Source organism: Hyla sarda, chromosome 3, assembly GCF_029499605.1.
Source record: "Hyla sarda isolate aHylSar1 chromosome 3, aHylSar1.hap1, whole genome shotgun sequence".
Lineage (NCBI taxonomy): Eukaryota > Metazoa > Chordata > Amphibia > Anura > Hylidae > Hyla > Hyla sarda.
In genome coordinates, this window is record NC_079191.1 from 28,721,043 (window position 1) to 28,747,151 (window position 26,109).

The 26,109-nt window shown below is 45.0% G+C and overlaps 1 protein-coding gene across 1 annotated transcript in view; it reads right to left on the reverse strand.

Moving 5' to 3' along the window:
• Positions 1-2,699: 2,699 nt before the first annotated feature.
• LOC130361227 (cytochrome P450 2K1-like) overlaps positions 2,700-26,109 on the reverse strand; it is a 46,148-nt gene continuing 22,738 nt past the window's right edge. Inside the window, exons 8-10 of the mRNA XM_056563978.1 lie at positions 17,439-17,623; positions 17,104-17,245; positions 2,700-3,081 (exon numbers count right to left, since the gene is read on the reverse strand). Of these exons, the coding sequence (XP_056419953.1) occupies positions 2,903-3,081; positions 17,104-17,245; positions 17,439-17,623 (506 nt within the window). The 3' untranslated portion in view covers positions 2,700-2,902. The remainder of the gene's footprint in view (positions 3,082-17,103; positions 17,246-17,438; positions 17,624-26,109) is intronic.

Consider the following 26,109-nt stretch of genomic DNA (forward strand, 5'->3'; position numbering starts at 1 on the left):
CAGTAGATCTTGTTGGTGGGGGTAGGGGACGGTAATTCCCAAGCCGCTTACCAGAGTTGGTTGTGCGCCCACACACAACAAGGTAAAGTGCAGAAGAAGTAAAGAAGAAGGTCCACTGCAGCCCTCCTGGGTGAGAGTAAAATCAAAACCGAAAGACCAGGGAGTCAGGAGTTTGTCTGGCGCAGAGAGGAACCATCAGTCAGCCAAGTAAAATCAATGGATTTATTAGATGCAACGCGTTTCACTGCGCATGCGCAGCTTCATCAGGCATAACAAGAGAAGGCTGGTAATAGGTATATATACCTCCAGGAATTAACCATTAGAGTACTTTTTGAAAGGGTTGTTACATAAAATTACAAATCCACATATGAATGTGACAATGTATAAAAAATATATCAATAAATATAAATAGACAGACAAAAATCACAAAAATAATAAAACAATAATGTAAAAGCACAATGAAATCATATAAACATATACATATATATATATATATATATATATATATATATATATATATATATATATACAATTATCGCATGTGGTGTGAATATACCACCACAAGCGACTCAAGCAATCACATCGCCTAGTCACCGGTGCGGCATTCAACAACGCAAGTTGGATATTATTTTAATATAAAGACCTATAAGGTGCTATGTATGTTGGTTCAAAAGAGTAAAAAATTGATTTGTATATCAATGCATTATTAAATGAAAAATAAACAGTGCGGTAAAACAAATCGCAACTGACCAGAGGGTGATGTATGAACACTATTTAGAGAAAGTGAAAAAAATGAACTAGGATGACTAGTGCGGTATTGAATATAGCACCCGGCGAAAACGCAGGGTGTGAATATTCGTAAAGATCCAAATATACAAACATTATATAAATAAATAAAAGATGCGAAAGTTTCTGTATACAGAAAGGAAGGAAAAACAAAAAACGGAACATGAATAATAAAAAATAATTGTATTATTCATGTTCCGTTTTTTGTTTTTCCTTCCTTTCTGTATACAGAAACTTTCGCATCTTTTATTTATTTATATAATGTTTGTATATTTGGATCTTTACGAATATTCACACCCTGCGTTTTCGCCGGGTGCTATATTCAATACCGCACTAGTCATCCTAGTTCATTTTTTTCACTTTCTCTAAATAGTGTTCATACATCACCCTCTGGTCAGTTGCGATTTGTTTTACCGCACTGTTTATTTTTAATTTAATAATGCATTGATATACAAATCTATTACTCTTTTGAACCAACATACATAGCACCTTATAGGTCTTTATATTAAAATAATATCCAACTTGCGTTGTTGAATGCCGCACCGGTGACTAGGCGATGCGATTGCTTGAGTCGCTTGTGGTGGTATATTCACACCACATGCGATAATTGTATTATATATATATATATATATATATATATATATATATATATATATATATATATATGTATATGTTTATATGATTTCATTGTGCTTTTACATTATTGTTTTATTATTTTTGTGATTTTTGTCTGTCTATTTATATTTATTGATATCTTTTTTATACATTCTCACATTCATATGTGGATTTGTAATTTTATGTAACAACCCTTTCAAAAAGTACTCTAATGGTTAATTCCTGGAGGTATATATACCTATTACCAGCCTTCTCTTGTTATGCCTGATGAAGCTGCGCATGCGCAGCGAAACGCGTTGCATCTAATAAATCCATTGATTTTACTTGGCTGACTGATGGTTCCTCTCTGCGCCAGACAAACTCCTGACTCCCTGGTCTTTCGGTTTTGGATAGGGGATAACATGTATAGGGGCGGAGTACCCCTTTAAACAGAAAATAGTAAAACATTAACGTGCTAAAAATTACAGAAGCCTTGACTGCTTACATGAACAATAGGGTCCAATAAGGACCACCGGTCAAGAAACCGGTCTACATTTTTTTTATATAAAAATTTATATAACAATTAAAAATACATTTTTCATGGACCATGAAACAAGTGAGTGGTCATGTGAGCTCAATACACTTGAATGTTGTATACCAAGACAAACCCTTCCATTAGAAAACAAATTTCCCCAAAGATAAGCTGAAGCCGAAGTTTAGTTCAGCAGGAGGGAAAATGTAGTAGACATAGCACTCACTGAAAGGGGTACTCCGGTGGAATTATTATTATTTTTTTTTAAATCAACTGGTGCCAGAAAGTTAAACAGATTGGTAATTGACTTATATTCCAAAATCTTAACTCTTCCAGTAATTATTAGCTGCTGTATGCTCCACAGAAAGTTATTTTCTTTTTGAATTTCTTTTTACTGTCTGACAACAGTGCGTGTCAGGAACTGTCCATAGCAGAAAAGGTTTGCTATGGGGATTTGTTCCTGCTCTGGACAGTTCCTAACATGGACAGAGTTAACAGCAGAGAGCACTGTGGTCAGACAGGAAAGAACAACTTAACTTCCTGTGGAGCATACACCAGCTGATGAGTACGGGAAGGATTAAGATTTTTAAATAGAAGTCATTTACAAATTTGTTTAACTTTCTGGCAACAGTTGATTAAAAATATATATATATTCCACCAGAGTACCCCTTTAAGTGAATGTAGCATATAGCTGGGCCAGGGCCAACAGAGTGGTAGTCACTCATACTTGGTCGTTCTCTTTCTTTAATAAAGGGGCCTCCTGAAACACAGAAAACAACTATGGTGAGGATGTGAGTTCTCTGCTCACTTTTAGGATGCCCTCAGTTTTTCGTCCCATATGAACTTTGCATATCCTCATGCTCTCTGGATTTACAGTTTTTATGGAAAAATATTAACAGCAGGACTTTTTCCCCCTTACAAGCAGAAATTATCTTACATTATACATCTCTTATATTATACATCGCAGGTTAGACGTGACTAACCCATCTCCTAGCTGCAGGGCATAGCACAGATTTCGTAAGGTTTGGGACCATTGGTTGAGGACATTGCAGGACTCAGGTCCAGTATAGCACCAGGCTGGGCCAGGAATGTGAAGTTCTGGAGCAGGGTGGTGAAGAAGAGGAACAGCTCCATTTTGGCCAAAGTCTCACCTGCACAACTTCTCTTACCTGGCAGACAAAAAGACACAAAAATATGAACATAAGATACGTAAGAATCTATAATGTCATTTTATTTTCATTTCATTTAGAGATGAGCGAATTTCAGAAAAATTCGATTTGGCCTATTTGCCGAATTTTCTTTGGTTCGGTCCGAATTTATTCGCAGCAAACTGTTATTAAAAATGGCTATTTCTGGCCTACAGAGAGGCTGAATATGGGTGTAGAACACTTTGCCTTGTCCTAACACGCATAGGGAATATGGTGTGTTAGTGAAATCATACTGTTATTCAGTATGACATGCAGATTACAATTTATTAGAAATACCTTTGTGTAAGAACAAGCGCATATCCAACAGTTCACAAGACTCTATAATGCAGGACGGTGGACCACCCAAAGACTTTCTTCTCAAAAATAATAAACCACACAATGTTTGAAATTTTTTTACAAAAACTAATTCAATATGTGTGTAAGCGCATCTGTCTCCAAAAGATCAGATCACCAAAGGAATTTTTTCGCCCAAAATGATGAAGCAGAGTTAATCCCTGTCCGTATTTTATTTTTTTTTCCATTAAAAAATCACACGCAACAAGCGTTCCGTTGTGTAATGATTAGCATTCTTGAAAATTCTATTTTATTACTGATAAAATTATCAGTAAATAAAAATAAAAAAACACTACCCAAAAGTGTTTAATTACCCCATACATTGCACCAGGAGCAGTCAAGAGTAGGCCTCAGCAGTACCCAAGAGGCTTTAATAACCCCCTACCTTTGCACAATCAATTGCGAGATCGAGCAATGCCAGGTGTGTTATGCCCTCTGACTTCCAGGGCCGCAGGCGCGCTCCACTGAACGGATTAGCGTGTCTCTATCTTTCATTGACCGGTGCTGGTAACCCGCTAACTCCCGGAAAAGGTAAGGTGCCGCGAAGCAGGTGGTCTCCCCTGGGCACGTTTGGCTCCAGAATTTCCACTACTGCCACACCACGCTGACTGCCAACCGTGCTACCGCCTTGCTGATTCAAGGGCAACCTGCAACTCTCTTCTCCCGATGTTGAACCCCCCTTCTCCTGAGATCGAGCAATAACAGGTGTGTTATGCCCTCAGATGTCCGGGGCCGCAGGTGCGCTCCACTGAACTAATTAGGGTGTGTCCATCTTTTTTTGTAGCACCCGCAATCCAAAAATTTTAAATTCCCAGACCCAGGCCCCACCTCTGCAGCATCAGGAACCCATTTATTGCCTGAAGGACACAGCCTGGAGTTGGCTGATGCACCAGTACACACAGGGCTTCACAATCCGCCCCAAAATCAACAAAATTGTATACATTTTTTTTTTTTAATTTACAACTTTGTGTAAGCACAACGCATATCCAATATTTCAGAAGACTCTATAAGGCAGGATGGTGGACCACCCAAAGACTTTCTTCTCAAAAATAATGAACCACACAATTGTTGATTTTTTTTTTTATTGAAATTCCTAGACCCAGGCCCCACCTCAGCTGCATCAGTAACCCATAGATTGCCTGAAAGACCCAGCCTGGAGTTGGCTGATGCACGAGTACACACCCGGGCTTCACAATCCACCCCTAAAAAATTCGAATTTTCTTTTAAATTGTCTAATACCTTTTTTGTTAAAACAAGCGCATATACAGCAGTTCAGAAGACTCTATAATGCAGGACGGTGGACCACCCAAAGGCATTCTTCTCTAATATTATAAACCACACAATATGTTCAATTTTTTTTAAATAATTGAAATTCCAAGACCAAGGCCCCACCTCTGCTGCATCAGTAACCCATATATTGCCTAACAGACACAGACTGGAGTTGACTGATGCACGAGTACACACCCATCACCCGGGCTTCACAAAAATCCACAACATTTTATCGAAATTGTCTGACAAAATACCTTTTTTTTTTTAAAAACAAGCGCATATACAGCAGTTCAGAAGACTCTATAATGCAGGATGGTGGACCACCAAAAGACATTCTTCTCAAAAATAATAAACCACACAATGTTTGAAATTTGGTTAAAAAAATGATTACATGTGTGTAAGCGCATCTGTCTCCAAAAAATCATATGACAAAAGGATTTTAATCGCCAAAAATGATTAAGCAGAGTTAATCCCTCTCCATCTATTTATTTATTTTTTTCATTAAAAAATCACACGCAACAAGCGTTCCGTTGTGTAACGATTAGCATTCTGCAAAATTCAATTTTATTACTGATAAAATTACCAGTAAATTTAACAATAACACTACCCAAGACTGTTTAATTACCCCATACATTGCACCCGGAGCAGTCAGGAGTAGGACTCAGCAGTACCCAAGAGGCTTTAATAACCCCTTACCCGATCAATTGCGAGATCGAGCAATAACAGGAGTGTTATGGCCCCAGTTGTCCGGGGCCGCACTAGCGCTCCACTGAACGGATTAACGTCTCTATCTTTCAAGGACAGGTGCGTGTTGCACGCTGAAACCAGTTCGTGATAGGGATCTGTGATTGCAATTATTTAACCTTAAAACGAGGAATTACCAGTAAGTGAGGGTCATAAACTGGCGTTGATTAAGTCCCTGCCCTTTGTACACACCGCCCGTCGCTATAAGCGATTGGATTAGTGAGTTGGTTAGTGAGGTCCTCGGATCGGCCCAGGCGGGGTAGGAGAAGGCCCTGGCAGAGCGCCGAGAATTTAACGATCATTGTTGAAATTTGCATTAAGCATGTATTTAGCTACGGCTAAACATCCAAAAATGTAAGGCCCAAGGCCTGAGGCACCAGGGAGGCAAGTAGTTTGTGAAAGACACAGATTGAGTCTGGAGCAGTCATTCGCAGTACCCAAGAGGGTTTCATAACCCCTTACATTTAAAAATCAATGTTGACATTTGCATTAAGCATGTATTTAGCTACTGCTAAACTTCAAAAAATGATAGGCCCAAGGCCAGAAGCATCAGTTTTCCCCATATTAGGAGCATACTTGTCCCCCAGATTAGGCAGCATAGATGTCCCCCAGGTTAGGCAGCATAGATGTCCCCCAGGTTAGGCAGCATAGATGTCCCCCAGATTAGGCAGCATGGATGTCCCCCAGATTAGGCAGCATAGATGTCCCCCAGATTAGGCATCATAGATGTCCCCCAGATTAGGAGCATACTTGTCCCCCAGAGTAGGCAGCATAGATGTCACCGAGATTAGGAGCATACTTGTCCCCCAGATTAGGCAGCATAGATGTCCCCCAGATTAGGAGCATACTTGTCCCCCAGATTAGGCAGCATAGATGTCACCCAAATTAGGCAGCATAGATGTCCCCCAGATTAGGAGCATAGTTGTCCCCCAGATTAGGCCGCATAGATGTCACCCAGATTAGGCAGCATAGATGTCCCCCAGATTAGGAGCATAGTTGTCCCCCAGATTAGGAGCATAGTTGTCCCCCAGATTAGGAGCATAGTTGGCCCCCAGATTAGGCAGCATAGATGTCACCCAGATTAGGCAGCATAGATGTCCCCCAGATTAGGCAGCATAGATGTCCCCCAGATTAGGCAGCATAGTTGTCCCCCAATAGTGTTGAGCGGCATAGGCCATATTCGAATTCGCGAATATTCGCGAATATATGGACGAATATTCGTCATATATTCGCTAAATTTGCATATTCGTAATATTCTCATTTTATTTTCGCATATGCGAAAATTTGCGTATGCGAAAACTAGCACATACTAAAATTAGCATAAGCGAAAATTTGCATATGTGAAAATTGGCACACCAGTCTCACAGCCTTCTTTACACCACACAAGCTGGAAGCAGAGTGGGATGATAGATGTGATGTGTACTGTGAAAAAAAAAAAATATTCGTAATTATGAATATATAGTGCTATATTCGCGAAAATTCGCAAATTCGCGAATATGCGATATTCGCGAATAAAATTCTCATTGCGAAATTCGCAAGCGGGCCGTACAATGCCCAGGTCTGCCCCAGAGGGTTTCATAACCAACCACAATAGAGAAAATTTTGTTGTAGGAGCATGGTCAATCTACTCAGACCCATCTGTCATTGGTGGCTGGAAATCCTGGCTGATCCATCCCTGATTCATCTTGACAAATGTCAGTTTCTCCACATTTTTAGTGGACAGACGAGTTCACCTTGGGGTGACTATGGCCCCGGCCGCACTAAACACCCGCTCTGAGGGCACACTACTGGCCGGGCAGGACAGCTTTTCCAGGGCAAACTCCGCTAGTTGCGGCCATAAATTGAGTTTGGCTGCCCAGAAGTCCAGCGGATCTTCAACGGTTGTTGGCAGGGTCATGTCGAGGTAAGCCACCACCTGCTGGTTCAGGTCCTGCTCCATGTCCACCTGCTGCTGATGAGTAGCTTCACTATGCAGCTGAAGGAAGCTACTCATCAGCGACTGTAGACTCAGGCTGCTGCTGATTGAGCCGGTACTGCTCCTGCCACCCCTCCCCAGCAGCCGTGGCAGTGGAAGGTGAGCGCAGAGGGCCCCCTCGAGTCAGACCTGCGAGTGGATGGACCATGTGGTCGATAGGCATCAGCCAACCGACTACGTAGAAGCTCCCTGAAGTAGGTCAGTTTGTCCTCCCTCTCAGTGGGTGTAAAAAAGGCCCACATTCTGGGCCGGTAGCAAGGGTCTAATAAGGTGGAGATCCAGAAGTCATCGCGCTGACGAATTTTGACAATTCGGGGGTCACTACGCAAGCAACTCAGCATGCATCGTGCCATTTATGACAGTGACTCGCTGGGACTACCTGCCTCCATCTCCACTGCATACTGCCACGGTGTGTCTGGGTCCTCTGTCTTGCCTCCCTCATAATAACCCTACAGCTCCTCTGGCTGCTGCTGCTCCTCCTCTCCTGTCCAATGACCAAAAACACCGGCCATCTCATCCACCGTAAACTGTGCTCCGCTCTGCCCCTCATCATCCTCCTCCAGTTCATCCCCCACAGGACTCATGTAGCCTTCTGATGTAGGCGCAACATCTACATTGCCGTGACCAGCCATATTTTCAAAACATTTTTGGAGTAAATGTAGGAGTAGAATTACGTCGTTCATGGCGTAATTCGAGCGACTAACAAAAAATGTGGCTTCCTCATAGGGCCTCAGCATACGGCAGGTGTCACGTATGAGCTCCCACTCGTTCACATTGAAATTACACAGGGGAGTACTCCTATCTGCTTGTATCATCAAAAAATCCGTGATGGCTTTTCTTTGTTCGTATAGTCTTTCCAACATATGGAGGGTGGAATTCTAACGTGTGGCAACGTCACAAATGAGACTATGTTGTGGGATACCGTTCTGACGCTGCAGCTCAAGCAAAGTGTGCTTGGCGGTGTACGAGTGGCTGAAGTGCATGCACAGTTTCCTTGCCATTGTCAGGACGTCTTGCAAATGGGGAGAAGACTTGATGTTCTTGCTAACCAGATTCAACATGTGTGCCATGCAGGGCGAATGGTTCACACTTCCTTGTCGCAACACGGCCACAATGTTCTTCCCATTGTCGGTCCCCATGGTTCCCATTTCCAGATTTCGTGGGGAAAGCCATACTCGGATTTCTTCCCTTATGAACTTTAGCAGTTCCTCCCCTGTGTGACTCCGTTCACCAAGGCAAACCATATGAAGGACGGCTTGACACCGCTGTGCCCTACACATGTGGTACGATGAAGGGCCATCGAGATTTGGACGTGCAGTGGAGGCCGAGGACATGGGGGAGGAGGAGGAGGCGCACACTGTAAAAGGACCAACTGCCTGGGAGCCAGAGTGTGGAGGAGGAAGCGGTGTGACCTGTCCAAGTTGCTGTTGTGGCTGTGCAGGAACAACATTTACCCAGTGGGCCGTAAAAGACATGTATTGTCCCTGCCCGTAGTTACAGCTCCACACGTCGGCGCTGCCGTGCACTTTTGAACACACCAACAGGCTCAAGGACTGGCCCACCTTCTCTTGTACAAACTTATGCAGGGCTGGTACTGCCTTCTTCACAAAGAAATGACGGCTTGGGACTCTCCACCTCGGCTCGGCACAAGCCATCAATGCCCTGAAAGCTGCAGAGTCCACCAGTTGGAAAGGGAGGGACTGCAACACCAGCAACTTGGACAGGAGCACATTCAACTTCTGCGCCGTTGGATGAGTGGGCGCATACTGTAGTCTCTTGGAAGGAGGGTTTGACACAATGCTCCCTTCGGCTGAGGTGGTGGAGCCTTGGCTGGATGACGGAGGGAGCGGATGGCCACTGGGTGATGCGGCAGGCTGGACCACTACCTCGGAGCCACGGTTCTCCGAGGCCGCTTTATGGTGGCGAATCATGTGTTGGCGCAGGGCCGTGGTGCCGAGATTGGGACCCTGGCCACGCTTCACATTCTGGCCACAGATTTTGCATGTGACTACGCTAAGGTCCTCCGGATTCTTTATGAAGAACAACCACACCGCAGAATAGCTGATTTTCCCACCCGCAGTTCGCACTATTTCACTGCTATTGGCGCCGTCTCCAGGAACCCCTGTTCCACTACCTCCCTGAATGGTAGCTTGCCGCGAAGCAGGTGGTCTCCCCCTGGCACGTTTGGCTCCTGAATTTCCACTACTGCCACCACCACGCTGATTGCCAACCATGCTACCGCCTTGCTGCCTCATAGACAAAGAGCAAATCTCTTCTCCTGATGATGATGAAGCCCCGGCTTCTGTACCCGGCTCCCAATTGCGATCGGCTTCATCATCATCAAAAGATGTGTGCACGTCACTGATGTCCTCCTCTTGTTCCACAACAGTGTCTGCCTCAGGACCCTAAACAATAGAAACACTGCCTCCCACGTCACTCTCCGCATCACTACTTGCCCGCCTTGCGGAGCAAGGGACGCATGTCTCCTCACATTCTTGGCTGCTCATTAGATGCTGACTTTCCTCTATTACATCGTCCTCACTAAATAGTGGAGCTGAACCCAAAGCATGAGATATTTCTTTGGGAGAGGGAACAGCAAGGGACAAAGGCAATGAGATAACGGGGACTGTTCCCGGGCCATGCCAACTGAGGGTTGTGTCTGAGGAACCCACCGACTCTTGACTGGGGTTGTCAGATGTCGCTTGTGATGATGGGGATGAATGTGCAAACCAATTGATGAGGAGAGATGGGTTGACGACACGACCACTGGGTGTTAACGGGAGCTCTGGCCTATTGCTGCGACTCCTGCTGCCACTCGCCCCAAGTCTGCTGCCTAACGTATGTAGGCCTCTGCCCCTTCTCTGTGCACGTCCTGGCACTTCCCTGCCTGGCATACTTAGTGCGTTTATGAGGGTTTAGAACAGCAGCAGGCGATAACTTACGGCTGTCCTTTCAAAGTATATAGGCCCTAGACAGAATGAAAGTTACTAAATAGTACACTCCTTTGTTGTATGTATGCCCTTTGCAATGATGAGCGCACTGTTAAGCGTATTTATACGCAGAAAAAAACCTTTTTTGTTGTATACACCAGCCAGTGTATACTAATGTGTGGAATTGCACTGAATTTAGCACCGAGACAGAAATACAGGTACTAAATAGTACACTACTTGGTTGTATGTAAGCCCTTTGAAATGATGAGCGCACTGTTAAGCGTATTTGTAAGCAGGAAAAAACTTTTTTTTTTCTTTAATACACCGGCAGGTGTATAACGTGTGGTATAACACTCAATTTAGCACAGAGACATAAAAAAATGTAGTATATGGTACGCTATTTGCTTGTATGTAGGCCCTTTGGAATGATAAGGCCACTGAAAAAGCGTATTTGTGCTCAGGAAAAACTTTTTTTTCTTTAATACACCGGCAGGTGTATAACGTCTGGTATTACACTTAATTTACCACAGAGGCAGAAAAAAAGGTAGTATATGGTACGCTATTTGCTTGTATTTAGGCCCTTTGCAATGATAAGGCCACTGTTAAGCGTATTTTTACGCAGGAAAACTTTTTTTTTCTTTAATACACCAGCAGGTGTATAACGTGTGGTATAACACTGAATTTAGCACAGAGACAGAAAAAAAGATGGTATATGGTACGCTATTTGCTTGTATTTAGGCCCTTTGCAATGATAAGGCCACTGTTAAGCGTATTTTTACGCAGGAAAACCTTTTTTTTCTTTAATACACCGGCAGGTGTATAATGTGTGGTATAACACTGAATTTAGCAAAGAGACAGAATAACAGGTGAAAAATGGTAAAAAAAAAGGCACTAAAGTCCACACTAATATGACTTATTTCTGAACAGCAGCAGGACCCAACAGTGCAGCACCACAAAAAATAAAAAATAAAATCCAGGGATTAAACCCTAAATTGCACTCTGTCACACAATTCTGAGCAGCAGAAGATTTGTGGAGCAAAAAAAAAAAACTCAATTGGGCTGAAAAATGAGGAGATAAGATGCTTCAGAAAGTTCAGGCAGCTTGGAGATCTGTATTGGGCAGCTGACAGCTATCTGCCCCTCTCTGCTGCAATGCTCAATAACGTGAATAGGAGGTTTAGCAATCAATGATCCTTCTCAGTGTTACAGCAAAGTACTCTGCACTCCTGTCTTTCCCTAATGCTGATGTGACTAGCAGTTGCAGTGTAACGCTGTGGTAAGAGCTATTCACACATGCGCAGTCCCGTCCTCTCCATCTGAGTGCATAGATGAAATGGAGAGGCAAGATGGCCGCCGATTATATAGGGGCTGTGACATGAAAGGGGTCAGTGAACACTGATAGGCTGCATCTCACATGTGGTTCAGGGTCAGCCCGCCTACCTTCATTCCCGCCCTCCCATAATCCCCTGCCCCATGTACTCACATGTGGATCAGCCATCTTAGCTCTACAATAGCCTGGAACGCTGTAAAATTGAGTTTAATGAAGCGATTTGTGCGATAGAATCGCGGCGATATTCGTATTCGTTGCAAATCAAATTTTTCATGAAATTTGTAACGAATTTGGGTTCGTCAACTTCGATTCGCTCATCTCTAGTTATGGCTCCAACCTGTTTCATTGGATTCTTGAAATAATTCCACAGATAATATGACGTAGACGACCATAGGGCCTCAGTCTAGAAAAGATTACATCGATTTTTTTAAAATTTAAATTTAAGATTTATATTAGATACTCAAGTTTAATGTCCCAGCATTTACTTTGAACTAATACTGTATGATCACAAAACCAAATCTAACAAGGAGTCACATGGCGGATCAATGACAGAGCCATGCCTGATTCATCTTCACAAAGGTCAGTCTCTCCACATTTTTCGTGGACAGATGAGTTCTCCTTGAGTGACTATGGCCCCCACCGCACTAAACACACGCTCTGATGGCACACTACTGGCCTGGCAGCACAGCTTTTCCAGGGCAAACTCTGCTAGCTGCGGCCACAAATCAAATTTGGCTTCCCAGAAGTCAAGATGTGTTGGCATGGGCATGTCAAAGTATGCCACCACCTGCTGGTTCAGGTTCTGCTCCAGGTCTACCTGCTGCTGATGAGTTGCTTCACTATGCGGGTGAAGAAAGGTACTAATCAGCGACTGTAGACTCAGGCTGCTGCTGATGGAGCTGGTACTGCTCCTGCCACCCAACCCCTCCCCAGCAGCCATGGCAGTGGAAGGTGAGCACAGAGGGCACCCTGAGTCAGATCTGCGAGAGGATGGATGATGGCGCAGATAGGCATCAGCCAACTGACTACATAGGATGTCTCTGTAGTAGGTCAGTTTGTCCTCCCTCTCAGTGGGTATAGAAAAGGCCCCCATTGCGTGCCAGAAGTGAGGGTTCAATAAGGGGGAGAGCCAGAAGTCATCCCGCTCCCGAATGGTGACAATTCAGCGGTCACTACGCAAGCAACTGAGCATGCATTGTGCCATTTGTGACTCCGAGGGACTCCCTGCCTCCATCTGCACTGCATACTGCCACGGTGTGTCTGGGTCCTCTGTCTCGCCTTCCTTATAACCCTTATAACCTTCCTTATAACCCTCTAGCTCCTCTAGAAAAACTTCCCATTTTGCAAAACTTATACTGTGCTCCACTGTGCCCTTCCCTTCCTCCTCCAGTTCAGCCCCCTCAGGGCTCATGTGGCCGTGAGATGTAGGCACCATGTCTCCAGTGCCCTGACCAGCCATCATTTCCAACAATGTTGTAGAAAATGAAGCAGTGGAATGACGTTGTTCATCCCGAAATTCTGGCGACTGACTAATAATGTGGCTACCTCAAAGGGCCTGAGCAAATGGCAGGTGTCATGTATGAGCTGTCACTGGTTCACATTTAAGTTACACAGGGGAGTCCCCCTATCTGCTTGGATCATTAAGAAATCGGTGATGGCTTTTCTCTGTTCGTATAGTCGGTCCAACATACGGAGGGTTGAATTCCAATGTGTGGCAACGTCGCAAATAAGACTATGTTGGGGGATACCGTTCTGACGCTGCAGCTCAAGGAGGGTGTGCTTTGCGGTGTACGAGTGGCTGAAGTGCATGCAAAGTTTCCTTCCCATTGTTAGGATGTCTTGCAAATGGGGGGAACACTTCAGGAACCGCTTGACAACCAGATTGAACACATGTGCCATGCAGGGTGCATGGCTCAGCCTTCCCTGTCGCAGTGCAGACAAGATGTTCTTCCAGTTGTCAGTCACCATGGTTCCCATTTCCAGTTTTCGTGGAGTAAGCCATGCTCCAATTTCTTGATAACTTTTAGCAGTTCCTCCCCTGTGTGACTCCGTTCGCCAAGGCAAACCATGTGAAGAACAGCATGACCCCGCCCTGCACACATAGTATGCTGAAGATGCATTGAGACTTGTCTGGGCAGTGGAGCCTGAAGACATGGTGAAGGATGAGGAGGCGGAGTCGCACACTGTCACAGGACAATGGGCTGAGAGCATGGAGGAGGAAGCGGCATGACCTGTCCAAGTTGGTGTTGTGGCTATGCAGGAACCACATTCACCCAGTGAGCTGTAAAGGACATGTATTGTCCCTGACCATAGTTACAGCTCCAGATGTCGGCCCTGCCATGCACTTTGGTACACACCGACACGCTCAAGGACTGGCCCACCTTCTCTTCCACAAAATTTTGCATGGCAGTACTGCCTTCTTTGCAAAGAAATTATGGCTTGGCACTCTCCAAGTCGGCTCAGCACAAGCCATCGGTTCTCTGAAAGGTGCAGAGTCCACCACTTGAAAAGGGAGGGACTGCAGCACCAGCAACTTGGACAGGAGCACATTCAGCTTCTACGCCGTTGGATGAGTGGGCGTATACTGTTGTCTCCTGGACATAGCTTCGAGGATGGATTGTTGGCGGAATGACTGACTAAAAGTAGGAGAAGCAGGAGCATCTGGAGCAACAGAAGGAGGGTATGACACACAGCTCCCTTCAGCTGAGGTGGTGGAGCCTTGGCTTGCTGAAAGAGGGAGCAGCGTGCCACTGAGTGATGCAGCAGGCTAGACCACTACATCGGAGCCACGCAGGGCCGTGGTGCCAACATTGGGACCCTGGCCAGGCTTCATCTTCTGCCGACACATCTTGCATGTGGCTATGTTAACCTCCTCCTGTGAAAAACTGCCACACCACCGAGTAGCTGATTTTCCCACCAACAGTCCGCACTAATTGACTGCTACTGCCGCTGTCTCCAGGAGCCCCTGTTCAACTACCTACCGGGAAGGTAGGCTGCCTCAAAGCAGGTGGTCTCCCCCGGGCACCATTGGCTCCAGAATTTCCACTTCTGCCACCAAAGTGACTGCCCACCATGCTGCCACCTTGCTGGCTCAGCTTCTGCCTTACTGGCAATCTGCAACCCTCTTCTTCTGATTATGATGAAGCCCCTTCTGCACACGGCTCCCAATTGTGATCAGCTTCATCATCATCAACAAGTGTGTGCACGTCACTGATGTCCTCCTCAGGTTCCTCAACAGTGTCTGCTTCAGGACCCTGAATGCTGGCAACACCACCTCCCATGTCACTTTCCTCTACTGACTGTCCTCTATTAGATCGTCCTCAGTGAATAGTGGAGCTGAACCCACAGCATAAGATACTTCTGTAGGGGAGGGAACAGCATAGGACATAGGCAATGGGAGGACAGAGACTGCTCCCGGGCCATGACAACTGAGGGTTGTGTCTGAGGAACCCAGCGACTGTTGACTGGGGGTATCAGATGTCACTTGTGATGAAGGGGATGAGAGTGTTAACCAATCGATGACAGCAGATGGGTTGCTGGTTGAGACACGACCGCTAGCTGATACTGGGAGCTCAGGCCTCTCGCTACGACTCCTGCTGCCCCTCGTCGCTACTCTGCTGTGACCTCTGCCCGTGCCTGATGAATTTAGGCTTCTGCCACTCCTCTGTGCATGTCCTGGCATTTCTCTGCCTGACATACTTTGTTCGTATACGAGGGAAGTACAATACGCTTCACTACACTTAAAACAGTATTTGTCTAGAACAGCAGCAGGTGTGTACTTTTAGCTGTCCTTTCACAGTATGTAGGCCCTTGAAAGATTAACAGGTACAAAATAGTACACTACTTAGATGTAGGTATGTGATATGCACTTATGAGTTCAGAAAAATGCGCTACAGTACGCTTAAAGAAGTAGAAAAACAGTAAAAATACAGTGGGTGATTACTTTTGCCTGGACTTTCACATTATCTGGGCCCTTGACAGATTAACAGGTACAAAATGGTACACTACTTAGATGTAGGTATGTGGTATGCACTTATTAGAGCAGAAAAATGTGCTACAGTACGCTTAAAAAACATAATTTTGCACAACACCAGCACTACACAACAGTGCTGCAGCACACAGTCGCTGTGTACTAAACCCTAAATTGCACTCTCTCAAAGACTATTAGGAATGGACTGCTGGATATTATACTATCTACAGACTAGTATAACCAGCAGACCATTTGTTGTGGAAGAAAGACACATAATTGCGCTGAAAAATTATTCCTCCATCCTCTGCTAAGGTTTATGATGCTGAGGCAGCTTGTTCAAATGTATGAGGCAACACACAGCTCTCTGCCCCTCTCTGTAATACAATGCTGAAGAAAGTGACTGGGAGGTTAATGACTGCAGTAAAAATTATTTTCAGTGAAAAAAAGCACTGCTCTCTGTCCACCAGAACGCTGATGTTACTAAGAGGTGAAACGCTGCTGGAAAAAGCTTTTCTGTGTGACACACACAGGCTGTTCTTCCTATCTCTCTGCATTGTAATGAATGAAGTGACTAGCCAGAATATGGCTGCCGATTATATAGGGCTGTGACATCACAGGGGTGACTGGCTGCTGATGGGCTGCATTTTGCATGTGATTCAGGGTCATCCCACCCACCGTTGTTACTGCCTTCCCATAATTCCTTGCCCCATGTACTAACATGTGGATCCACCATTTTACATGCCCTGGAGCCTGGACCGCACTAAATGGAGTTTAATTAAGCGATAATTTCGCGCAATAGAATCTTGGCTATATTCGCATTTGCTGCGAATCAAATTTTCCATGAAATTCGTAACGAATTCGGATTTGTCAACTTCGATTTGCTCATCTCTAGTAACCACCATTTTAGCCCCCTGCGCCGCCATTTTAGCCCCCTGGCGCACACAAAATGTAATAAATGAAGCAATTCGCTACCACCAAGCGCGATGAAATTGAAATTGTAAGGCTACAAAAATGGTTGTTTGCTGAGGGTCCTGGGTATGACTTAGAGCCTCTGGGCCCCAATACAAAATCTGTAACAGGGCCCCATGTCTACCATGTGTCATTTATAATACTGGTGTCTTCTAATTGGGCAAAGGTGCCTTAGGGCCCTCTCAGTCACAGAAGCAACTAGTACCACCGCAACCCATTAGTTACACCCCTGGTCTTTGGAGCTAAACCTTTACTAAAGGAGTTCTCTGTGAAAAGAAGCTTGGAAGAGTGGACAAACCTTAAAGGGGTACACCATTGCTCCAGCATTTGGAACATTTTGTTCCGAATGCTGGGTGCGGGCTGCGAGTCCCCTCGTGACGTCACACCACACACCCTCGACAAAATGTTCTGAACGCTGGGGCAGTGGAGTACCCCTTTAAGAGACACCCCGTAATAGTGTTACCTATAGAGAATGGTATGAAGGACTCAATCTTCTTCAGTTTTCCTTCTGAGTCAAGAAAGTGTTCAGGGTAAAACTCATTGGGTTTCTCAAAGTAAGTTTCATCTCTGAGCACAGAGTGCAGTAGTGGGATGATAGCAGTGCCCTGGGGGTTGAAAGAGTTATATGTTATATAGTATACACATTCAGGGGTTACCATGTCCTCTGCATTCATCTAGAACAGTGGTCTTCAAATTTTGCCCCCCATCCCCCCCCCCAGATGTTGCAAAACTACAACTCCTTCCTTCTTGTGCACCACAACCACATATATTTTAATAATACGTGAACCAGATTCTCACCTTTGGAATAAAGTAACCCCTGAAGGTAACATCCTGAGACGTTAAATGTGGAGCATTATTTGGAATAATATCTCCAAATCTCTGAATTTCATGTATAACAGCATCTGTATAAGGCATTTGTTTCCTATGCTCTATCTGAGGTTGGGCCGATCCAATCACTGTTTCAATTTCATTATGAACTTTTTCTGTAAAAAATAAAAAATATATATATTAATATCCAACCAACAAAGCAACTAATAATTGCCGACTAAAAGCCTATATATTTTATGGTTTACATATACTTAACTCTGTAAATACATTGCATTCCTTATTCTGTACTGATCCTGAGTTATATCCTGTATTATACACCAGAGCTGTACTCACTATTCTGTTGGTGAGGTCATTGTGTACATACATTACATTACTTATCCTGTACTGATCCTGAGTTATATCCTGTATTATATTCCAGAGCTGAACTCACTATTCTGCTGGTGGGGTCACTGTGGGACATGTATAATTTCCAGTGTATAATAGAAGTTTTTTACCCCCTCTGCCTGTTGTCTAAATTTGGTGCAGCTGCGTTAAATTTATCATTCTTGTGCAGCTACTTTCTTGAATTGCGTTTAAATTTAGAATTCTCCTCAGAGCATAAATTTACACCGCAGCTCTATTTAGTAGGAGCTTTGTCTGCAGTTTATCTGCACCTAAACAGTAAGTTTTGTCCTCGTTATTAGTTTTAGAATTTTTTTTCTTCATTATGTAGAGTTTTAATCTCACAATAAAACCACTTTTTGCACCCAATTATAACACATCAATTATACCAATGTCCTTATTCTTCATTTAACATCTGTGACACCCCTGTGCAAATCACCTCAAATGTACATGGTGCACTCTACCTTATGGGCCTTGTTGTGCGCCCGCTGAGCACTTTGCGCCCACATATGTGTTATCTCCGTACTCTGGCTAAATTGTGTCCCAAAAAATGGGGATCTTTTTTCCCATTTACCTCTTGTGAAAATGTAAAGTATGCGGCAATACCTGCATGTCAGTGTAAATAATTTTATTTTTATACACTAACATACTGGTGTAGACTCCAACTATTCCTTTTCATAATGGGTAAAAGGAGAAAAAGCCCCCCAAAATCTGTAAGGCAATTTCTCCCGAGTACGGCGATACCCCATATGTGACCCTAAAATGTTGCCTTGAAATACGACAGGGCTCCGAAGTGAGAGAGCGCCATGCGCATTTGAGGCCTAAATTAGGGTTTTGCATAGGGGTGGACATAGGGGTATTCTATGCCAGTGTTTCCCAAACAGGGTGCCTCCAGCTGTGGCAAAACTCCCAACATGCCTGCACAGTCAATGTCTGTCCGGCAATACTGGGAGTTGTTGTTTTGCAACAGCTGTAGGCTTCATTTTGGAAACAGTGCGTTACCAGACGTTGTTCATATTTATTGGGGAGGGGAGGGGGGCTGTGTAGCGGTATGTGTATATATAGTGTTTTTTTACTTATTTTATTTAAGTGTAGTGTAGTGTAGTGTTTTTAGGGTACAGTCACACGGGCGGGAGTTGACAGCGAGTTTGCTGCATCTCAATCTTGCAGCACTCCCTGTAAACCTCCGCCCATGTGAGTGTACCCTGTCCATTCACATTGGGGGGGGGGGGGGAAACATCCAGCTGTTGCAAAACTACAACTCAGAGCATGCCCTTTGGCTGTCCGTGCATGCTGGGAGTTGTAGTTTTGCAACAGCTGGAGGCACACTGATTGCGAAACACGGAAACAGACTCAGTGTTTAGCAACCAGTGTGCCTTTAGCTGTTGCAAAAACTTCAAATCTCAGCATGCAGTGACAGCAGAAGGACATGCTGGAACATGTAGTTATGCAACAGCTGGAGGCATACTGCTACAACTCCCAGCATGCCCTTTGGCAGTCCGTGCATGCTGAGGGTTGTAGTTATGCAACAGCTGAAGGCACACTGGTTGCAAAACACTTGAAAGTTTTTTACTTAACTTAGTGTTTCCAAACCAGTGTGCCTCCAGCTGTTGCACAACTTCAATTCCCAGCATGAATGGTCTGTCAGTGCATGCTGGGCATTATAGTTTGGAGGCACAGCTGGAGGCACACGGGTTGGGAAAAAGAGTTAGGAAACTAACAATGTTTCCCAACTAGTGTGCCTCCAGCTGTTGCAAAACTATAAATCCCAGCATGGCCAGGCATGCTGGAAGTTGTATTTCGGCAATATCTGAAGGGTCAGATGTTGACAAACTACAACTCCCAGCATGCTTGGGCAGTCTGGGCATGCTGAGATTTGTAATTTTGGAACATCTGGAAGAGCACAGATTGGAGACCATTATACAGTGGTCTCCAAACTGTGGCCCTCCAGATGTTGCAAAACTACAACTCCCAGCATGCCCAGATGGTCAAATGGTAAGATGGCTGGCTATCAGTGATAGCCACCATCTTACCGGGCGCTGGGGAAAAGTATAACGGAAAGCAGTAAATTTTAAAAATAAAAGGAGAATGATCTACAGTGTTAAGTGGATTACAAAGCTATTTTAATGTGACGGAACTTGTTCAATGATAAGTAAGATATCAAACATTTCCTATGTAAATGTATTAAATTGTTGGATCATAAAATAACAAAACCAATATACAAGTGATCTGATGAATAACTGAACTGTAAACAAATATTCTATATGCAAATTATTTTAAAAGTGCTTTGGAATAACCAAGGAGTAAAAAGCAATATAAAGCAAACCAAATGAGGAATGGAGATAGGAAAGTTATAACATTCTGGTGGTTCCTTAGTAGAACTTTCCTTCAGAAATAGAAAGGATCGCTACGTGCAGTTAAAGTTGGCTTATATTTATGGGGAAAAAGACGCACTTGCGTCAAAATTTTTGGTGCAAAGGAAAAGAACGCAGGTAATAAATCCATGTGTACTATAGATGTCACTCCAAGGTACCCTGATTCAGCCACATCTGGAGGACATGCTCTACCAAAACGTGCGCAAAAAAATGGGAAAAAAATACACACAAAACATTGGTAAAATCTTTGATACATGTCCCCCACTGTGTACATACATTCCATTACTTATCCTGTACTGATCCTGAGGTATATCCTGTATTATATTCCAGAGCTGTACTCACTATTCTGCTGGTGGAGTCACTGTGTACATACATTACATTACTTATCCTGTACTGATCCTGAGGTATATCCTGTATTATATTCCAGAGCTGTACTCACTATTCTGCTGGTGGAGTCGCTGTGTACATACATTACATTACTTATCCTGTACTGATCCTGAATTATATCCTGTATTATACTCCAGAGCTGTACTCACTATTCTGCTGGTGGGGTCACTGTGTACATACATTACATTACTTATCCTGTACTGATCCTGAGGTATATCCTGTATTATACTCCAGAGCTGTACTCACTATTCTGCTGGTGGGGTCACTGTGTACATACATTACATTACTTATCCTGTACTGATCCTGAGGTATATCCTGTATTATACTCCAGAGCTGTACTCACTATTCTGCTGGTGAGGTCACTGTGTACATACATTACATTACTTATCCTGTACTGATCCTGAGTTATATCCTGTATTATATTCCAGAGCTGTACTCACTATTCTGCTGGTGGAGTCGCTGTGTACATACATTACATTACCTATCCTGTACGGATCCTGAATTATATCCTGTAAATCTTTTTATTATAAAAATCTAAAACATAACAGACATAATCAATAATACATAACATAAACTCAGCTTACATGCGCCATAAATATGAAACAAAATAAGACAAATTGTCATTATAACAAAAACGAAACTTTTACCAGCCAGTCCAGTTTCAACTAAAACTAATTACGTACACGTATATATAAACTAATGAAATAATATGTGTACCCCAACACCATACATCACACCAAACTCACACCAAATACACAAACAAAAACTCTGCCATGCCCGGCAATAGAAAATAAAAGCCGTCCAAACCTGGACATAATGAAAATATTGACTAACAGGCAGCAGATACATTACAGACAACACTTACATATAAACATACATACATAAAAACATACATATAAACATACGTATAAACATACATATAAACATACATATAAACATACATATAAACATACATATAAACATACATATAAACATACATAGACTTTTTTTTTCTTTTCCTCTCTCTCTCTCTCTCTCTCTCTCTCTCTCTCTCTCTCTCTCTCTCTCTCTCTCTCTCTCTCTCTCTCTCCCTCTCTCTCTCCCTCTCTCCCTCCCTCTCTCTCTCCCTCTCTCCCTCCGATCCCACACTCACTCACACCCATCCTCACCACCATCATTAGCGGATATCACACTCATACCCATCCTCTCCTAATATATATAAAAAAAATATCTAAACAAATAGATCCGGCTGCCTTAACTAAAACGAAAGGTAACTAAACATTAATAAGCATACATATACGGTAATACAGAAATACAGGTAAATGAATAACAATAACAACTCTTTCACTATCTAATCCCAAAGCCCCTCCAGCCCCTCTGGCCATGAGATGGTATAAATGTCCAGTCCAGTCCATAATCCACACCAGGAGCCGGGCATCATGGAGTCCAATATTGTTCATCAATGGCTCCACCCAGCTCACCTCTTACCCCCCATTCCCCCACCCAACCTATTCTATAGCCCCCTATATACATATATACAAGAAAGTAAAAGCAAGGCCTATTCAGCCATGCCACCAAAAGGTTTGCCACACAACATAATTACTTAAACACATACTATACACTTATTAACATAAACATAACTATATACATAACATAACTATACATATAACTACATTACTATATACATAACATAACAATTGTAAGGCCCAAGTTCAGTTACCTGCAAGCCCTTCATACACTCATTTCTCTAAAACAAAACAAAAAGCTAAAGGTGACATGCGCCAGCCCTCCACCGGGATCAGAGTATGGCAGACCAGATACCAAATAATTTTTAAACCTATCCCTCACCTACTTTCCCTAGACTCACACTATCGCTGCCCCTAAAGTTTAAGCTGTCCCTACACACTGATCCTACACTGACCCTACCACTCTATCCCTAACCAGAATTAAGGTGCCTCCCCCAAAGGGTTCAGCATCTAGGGCACATCAAATGAAAACCCTCTCCATAGGAGAGAAGCCCTACTTGTACCCAATCTGCCATACTCTAAAGACCTGATCTTCCCGAGGTCACCAGTGATATTCCTACAGACCTCCACCTCGGAGAGGACTTTTCGCTGTGTAGATACTAAACACCGTGCATTCCACGTGTGGTACCTAACCACTAAGCTAACTAAAAATAATGTGCACCGATCTCGGCCACCCAGGATCTTGAATGCCCCATAAGCCCACTCCGGATAGGCAAGGCCGGCAAGTTGACTCCAGCCGATGGAAGCGCCCACCCGGTTGTAGACCCCTATATTAAAGGGACAATGAAGCAGGAAATGGTCCATGCTTTCCAGCGTGTTCCCGCACTCTTCTCGGGGACAGTCCCGGTCATCAGAGCTCCTACACTTCAGGTTGTCCCTTACACATAGCTTCCCCTGAAAGCAGCGCCAGGCCAAGTCCCAAAACTTCTGGGGGATCCGTTTCGAGTTCAAAAGACTTAAACCAACCCTCAGATCCCGACCTGGGCAGTCCCTGAGGGCCAGAGGCTTCTGGAAGTGGGTCAACAGAACCCATTTGTCAAGGGAACGCCTTGACTGGGTCCTGATCTCCCACACTCCCAGACCCCACCGACGTAACGCCTTCAGAGTCGGGGTAGCGTAAGCCGGAAGATATCCATGGGGTGTACGGAGGTCCTTCACTTGCCCTCCTGTCTCCCATTCCTGGAAGAAAGGCCGAAACCACTCCCTGCAGGAGAGTACCCACGGAGGAGCCCTCTCTTTCCAGAGGTTTGCGATGTTGGCTTTCAAGAAGGTGTTCGTTAAGAACACCACAGGGTTTACCATAGATAAACCCCCTAGTCTCCTCGTGCGGTACGTAACCTCCCTCTTGACTAGGTTCATCCTGTTCCCCCATAACAGTTGGAAAAACAGGCTGTAGATCCTAGTGTAGTAAGCCTCTGGCAAGATACATACGCTGCCCAGATAGATAAACAAGGGGAGCAGGTACGATTTGATCAGGTGTACCCTTTCCCTGAGGGTCATAGACCAACCCTTCCACTGGTCCACCTTCTGAGTGGCATCCTGGAGCTTACCATCCCAGTTTTTGGTGGGATAATCATCCTGGCCGAATGTGATGCCCAAAACTTTTGCTGACTCTTGGAGCCCTGGAAGGGTGTCCGGGAGATCAAACATGGGATCCCCCCCTCCCAGCCAGAGACTTTCACACTTATCCCGATTGATCTTGGACCCGGATGCCTCCGAGTAACGATCCACCTCCGACATCACCACCTCGACCTCCACCTTCGAGGAGACGAAAATGGTGACATCATCAGCGTACGCCACCACTCTCTGGGCGACATCCAGCTCCGCCAGACTCATCCCGACTCCCGCTAACGGCCCACAATCTACCCTCCGGACGAAGGGATCGATTGCGAACACGTATAACAGCGGGCTCAAAGGACAACCCTGACGGACTCCGGACCCCACCTCAAAAGAGCGGCCAGACCAACCGTTCACCAGTGGGAAACTCTCTGCCCCTGCATATATGGTGACAAGCCAATTCACAAAAGTACTCGGTAAGCCATATCTCAGGAGGACGGACCAGAGGTACTCGTGGTTCACCCGATCAAATGCTTTGGCCTGATCCAGGGACAACAAGTACCCCTTCCAGAGACCCGCACTACTCCGCTCCACTGCCTCCCTGACACTGAGGACAGCACTTAAGGTGCTTCGGCCCGGAACAGAGCAGTGCTGGGCCCCCGAAAGGAGCCAGGGTGCAAACTTCACCAACCGATTAAACAGTATCTTGGCCAGAAGCTTCCTGTCCGTATTGAGAAGAGCTATGGGTCTCCAATTCTCAATCCGGCTAGGATCTTTACCCTTTGAGAGAAGAATCAGGGCCGACCTCCTCATTGACTTTGGCAGAGTGCCCGAGGAGAGACACTCATTAAATACCTCAGTCAAGAGGGGAGCTAAAGACTCCTTAAAGGTCCTGTACCACTCGGATGTTAAGCCATCCGGACCTGGAGACTTCTTAGGGGCAAGCCCCTCGATCGCCAGTCTCACTTCCTCTTCCCTGATTTCTTCTGCCAAAACATCAAGAGAGGGGTCTACCCCTGGCTCAGGAATGGTTTCAGCCAGGAAAGCCGACATCTTGTCCCGATCTAGATCCTTCCTCCCCAAGAGGTGTGAGTAGAAGGATCTGACAACCTCCAGGATCCCTGATCTGGACCGATTCAGAGATCCCGTACTATCGATCAGTCCTGAAATGACTTTACTACTCACTGACATCTTACAGTTTCTGTAAGTGTCGGGCGAGCGGTACTTCCCGAAATCCCTCTCAAAAACCAAAGATGCGTGCCTATCGTACTGACACCTCATCAGCAAGGATTTCACTCTGGAGATATCCTCTCGGCTACCTCCAGTCGAGACGAGAAGCTCGAGTTTCCTCCTCAGACCCTGATACAGGCGATACCTGTTCAGGGACCTGAGGCTCGAGAGCTGGCGGAAGAACCCCGCAACCCGCTTCTTGAATATCTCCCACCACTCTGACTTACTACTACAAAGGCCCAGTAAAGGTACCGGACTCTGAAGAAAATCCTCAAAGGACTGTCTTATTTCCGCTTCCTCCAGGAGGGACGAATTCAGCTTCCAATAACCTTTACCCATCTGGGGGGTCTCTGAAACATTCAAGGAAAACAAAATCATACAGTGATCGGAGAATTCCACCTCAATCACGGACACTGCGGAAGAGACGGCTTCCTCCTTTAAATAAAACCTGTCTATCCTAGACCTGCAGCTACCTCGATGATAGGTGAAACCCGCGTGGCCTGAGGGGCTCCGGATGTGGGCGTCCTCTAGGCGAGCTTCCCTAACTATGCTATTGAGGGCTGTACTATCATAAGCCAGCGGACCATTGGAGCCTCTCCTATCTTGGGACCTCGTGACAGTATTGAAGTCCCCTCCAAAGATCACTTGCCGACTTGTGAAAAGGAAGGGCTTGATCCTCATAAAGAGGCTTTTACGGTCCCACTTTGTTTGTGGGGCGTAGATGTTAATGAGCCGGAGCTCTTGCCCCTTCATGAGGACATCTAAGATCAGGCACCTCCCCATTTCCAACTCGATAACCCGCCTGCATTCAACAGGAGCGGTAAAAAGGACCGCCACCCCACTATATGGCTCAGCCGCAAGAGACCAGTGGGAGGGGCCGCGCCTCCACTCTCTCCTGGCTTTTACCAGGGAGGCTAGATCTGACAACCTGGTCTCTTGCAGATACAAAATGTCGGCTTCAACTCGGCCGAGAAAATCAAAGGCTGCAAATCTAGCCATATCAGACTTAATGCTGGCACAGTTAATGGATGCCAGCGTCAATGGGGTGAGTGCCGCCATCCTGAGTGATCGAGTTGGATGGCCTATCCCCTTTACCTTTTACCCTTCTTCTTCCCCCCTTCCCCATCAGAAGAAGACCCCCTTTCCTTCTTTTTAGACCTCTTTAGGGATGCTGACATATCCATCCCACGATCCTCATCTCCTGAC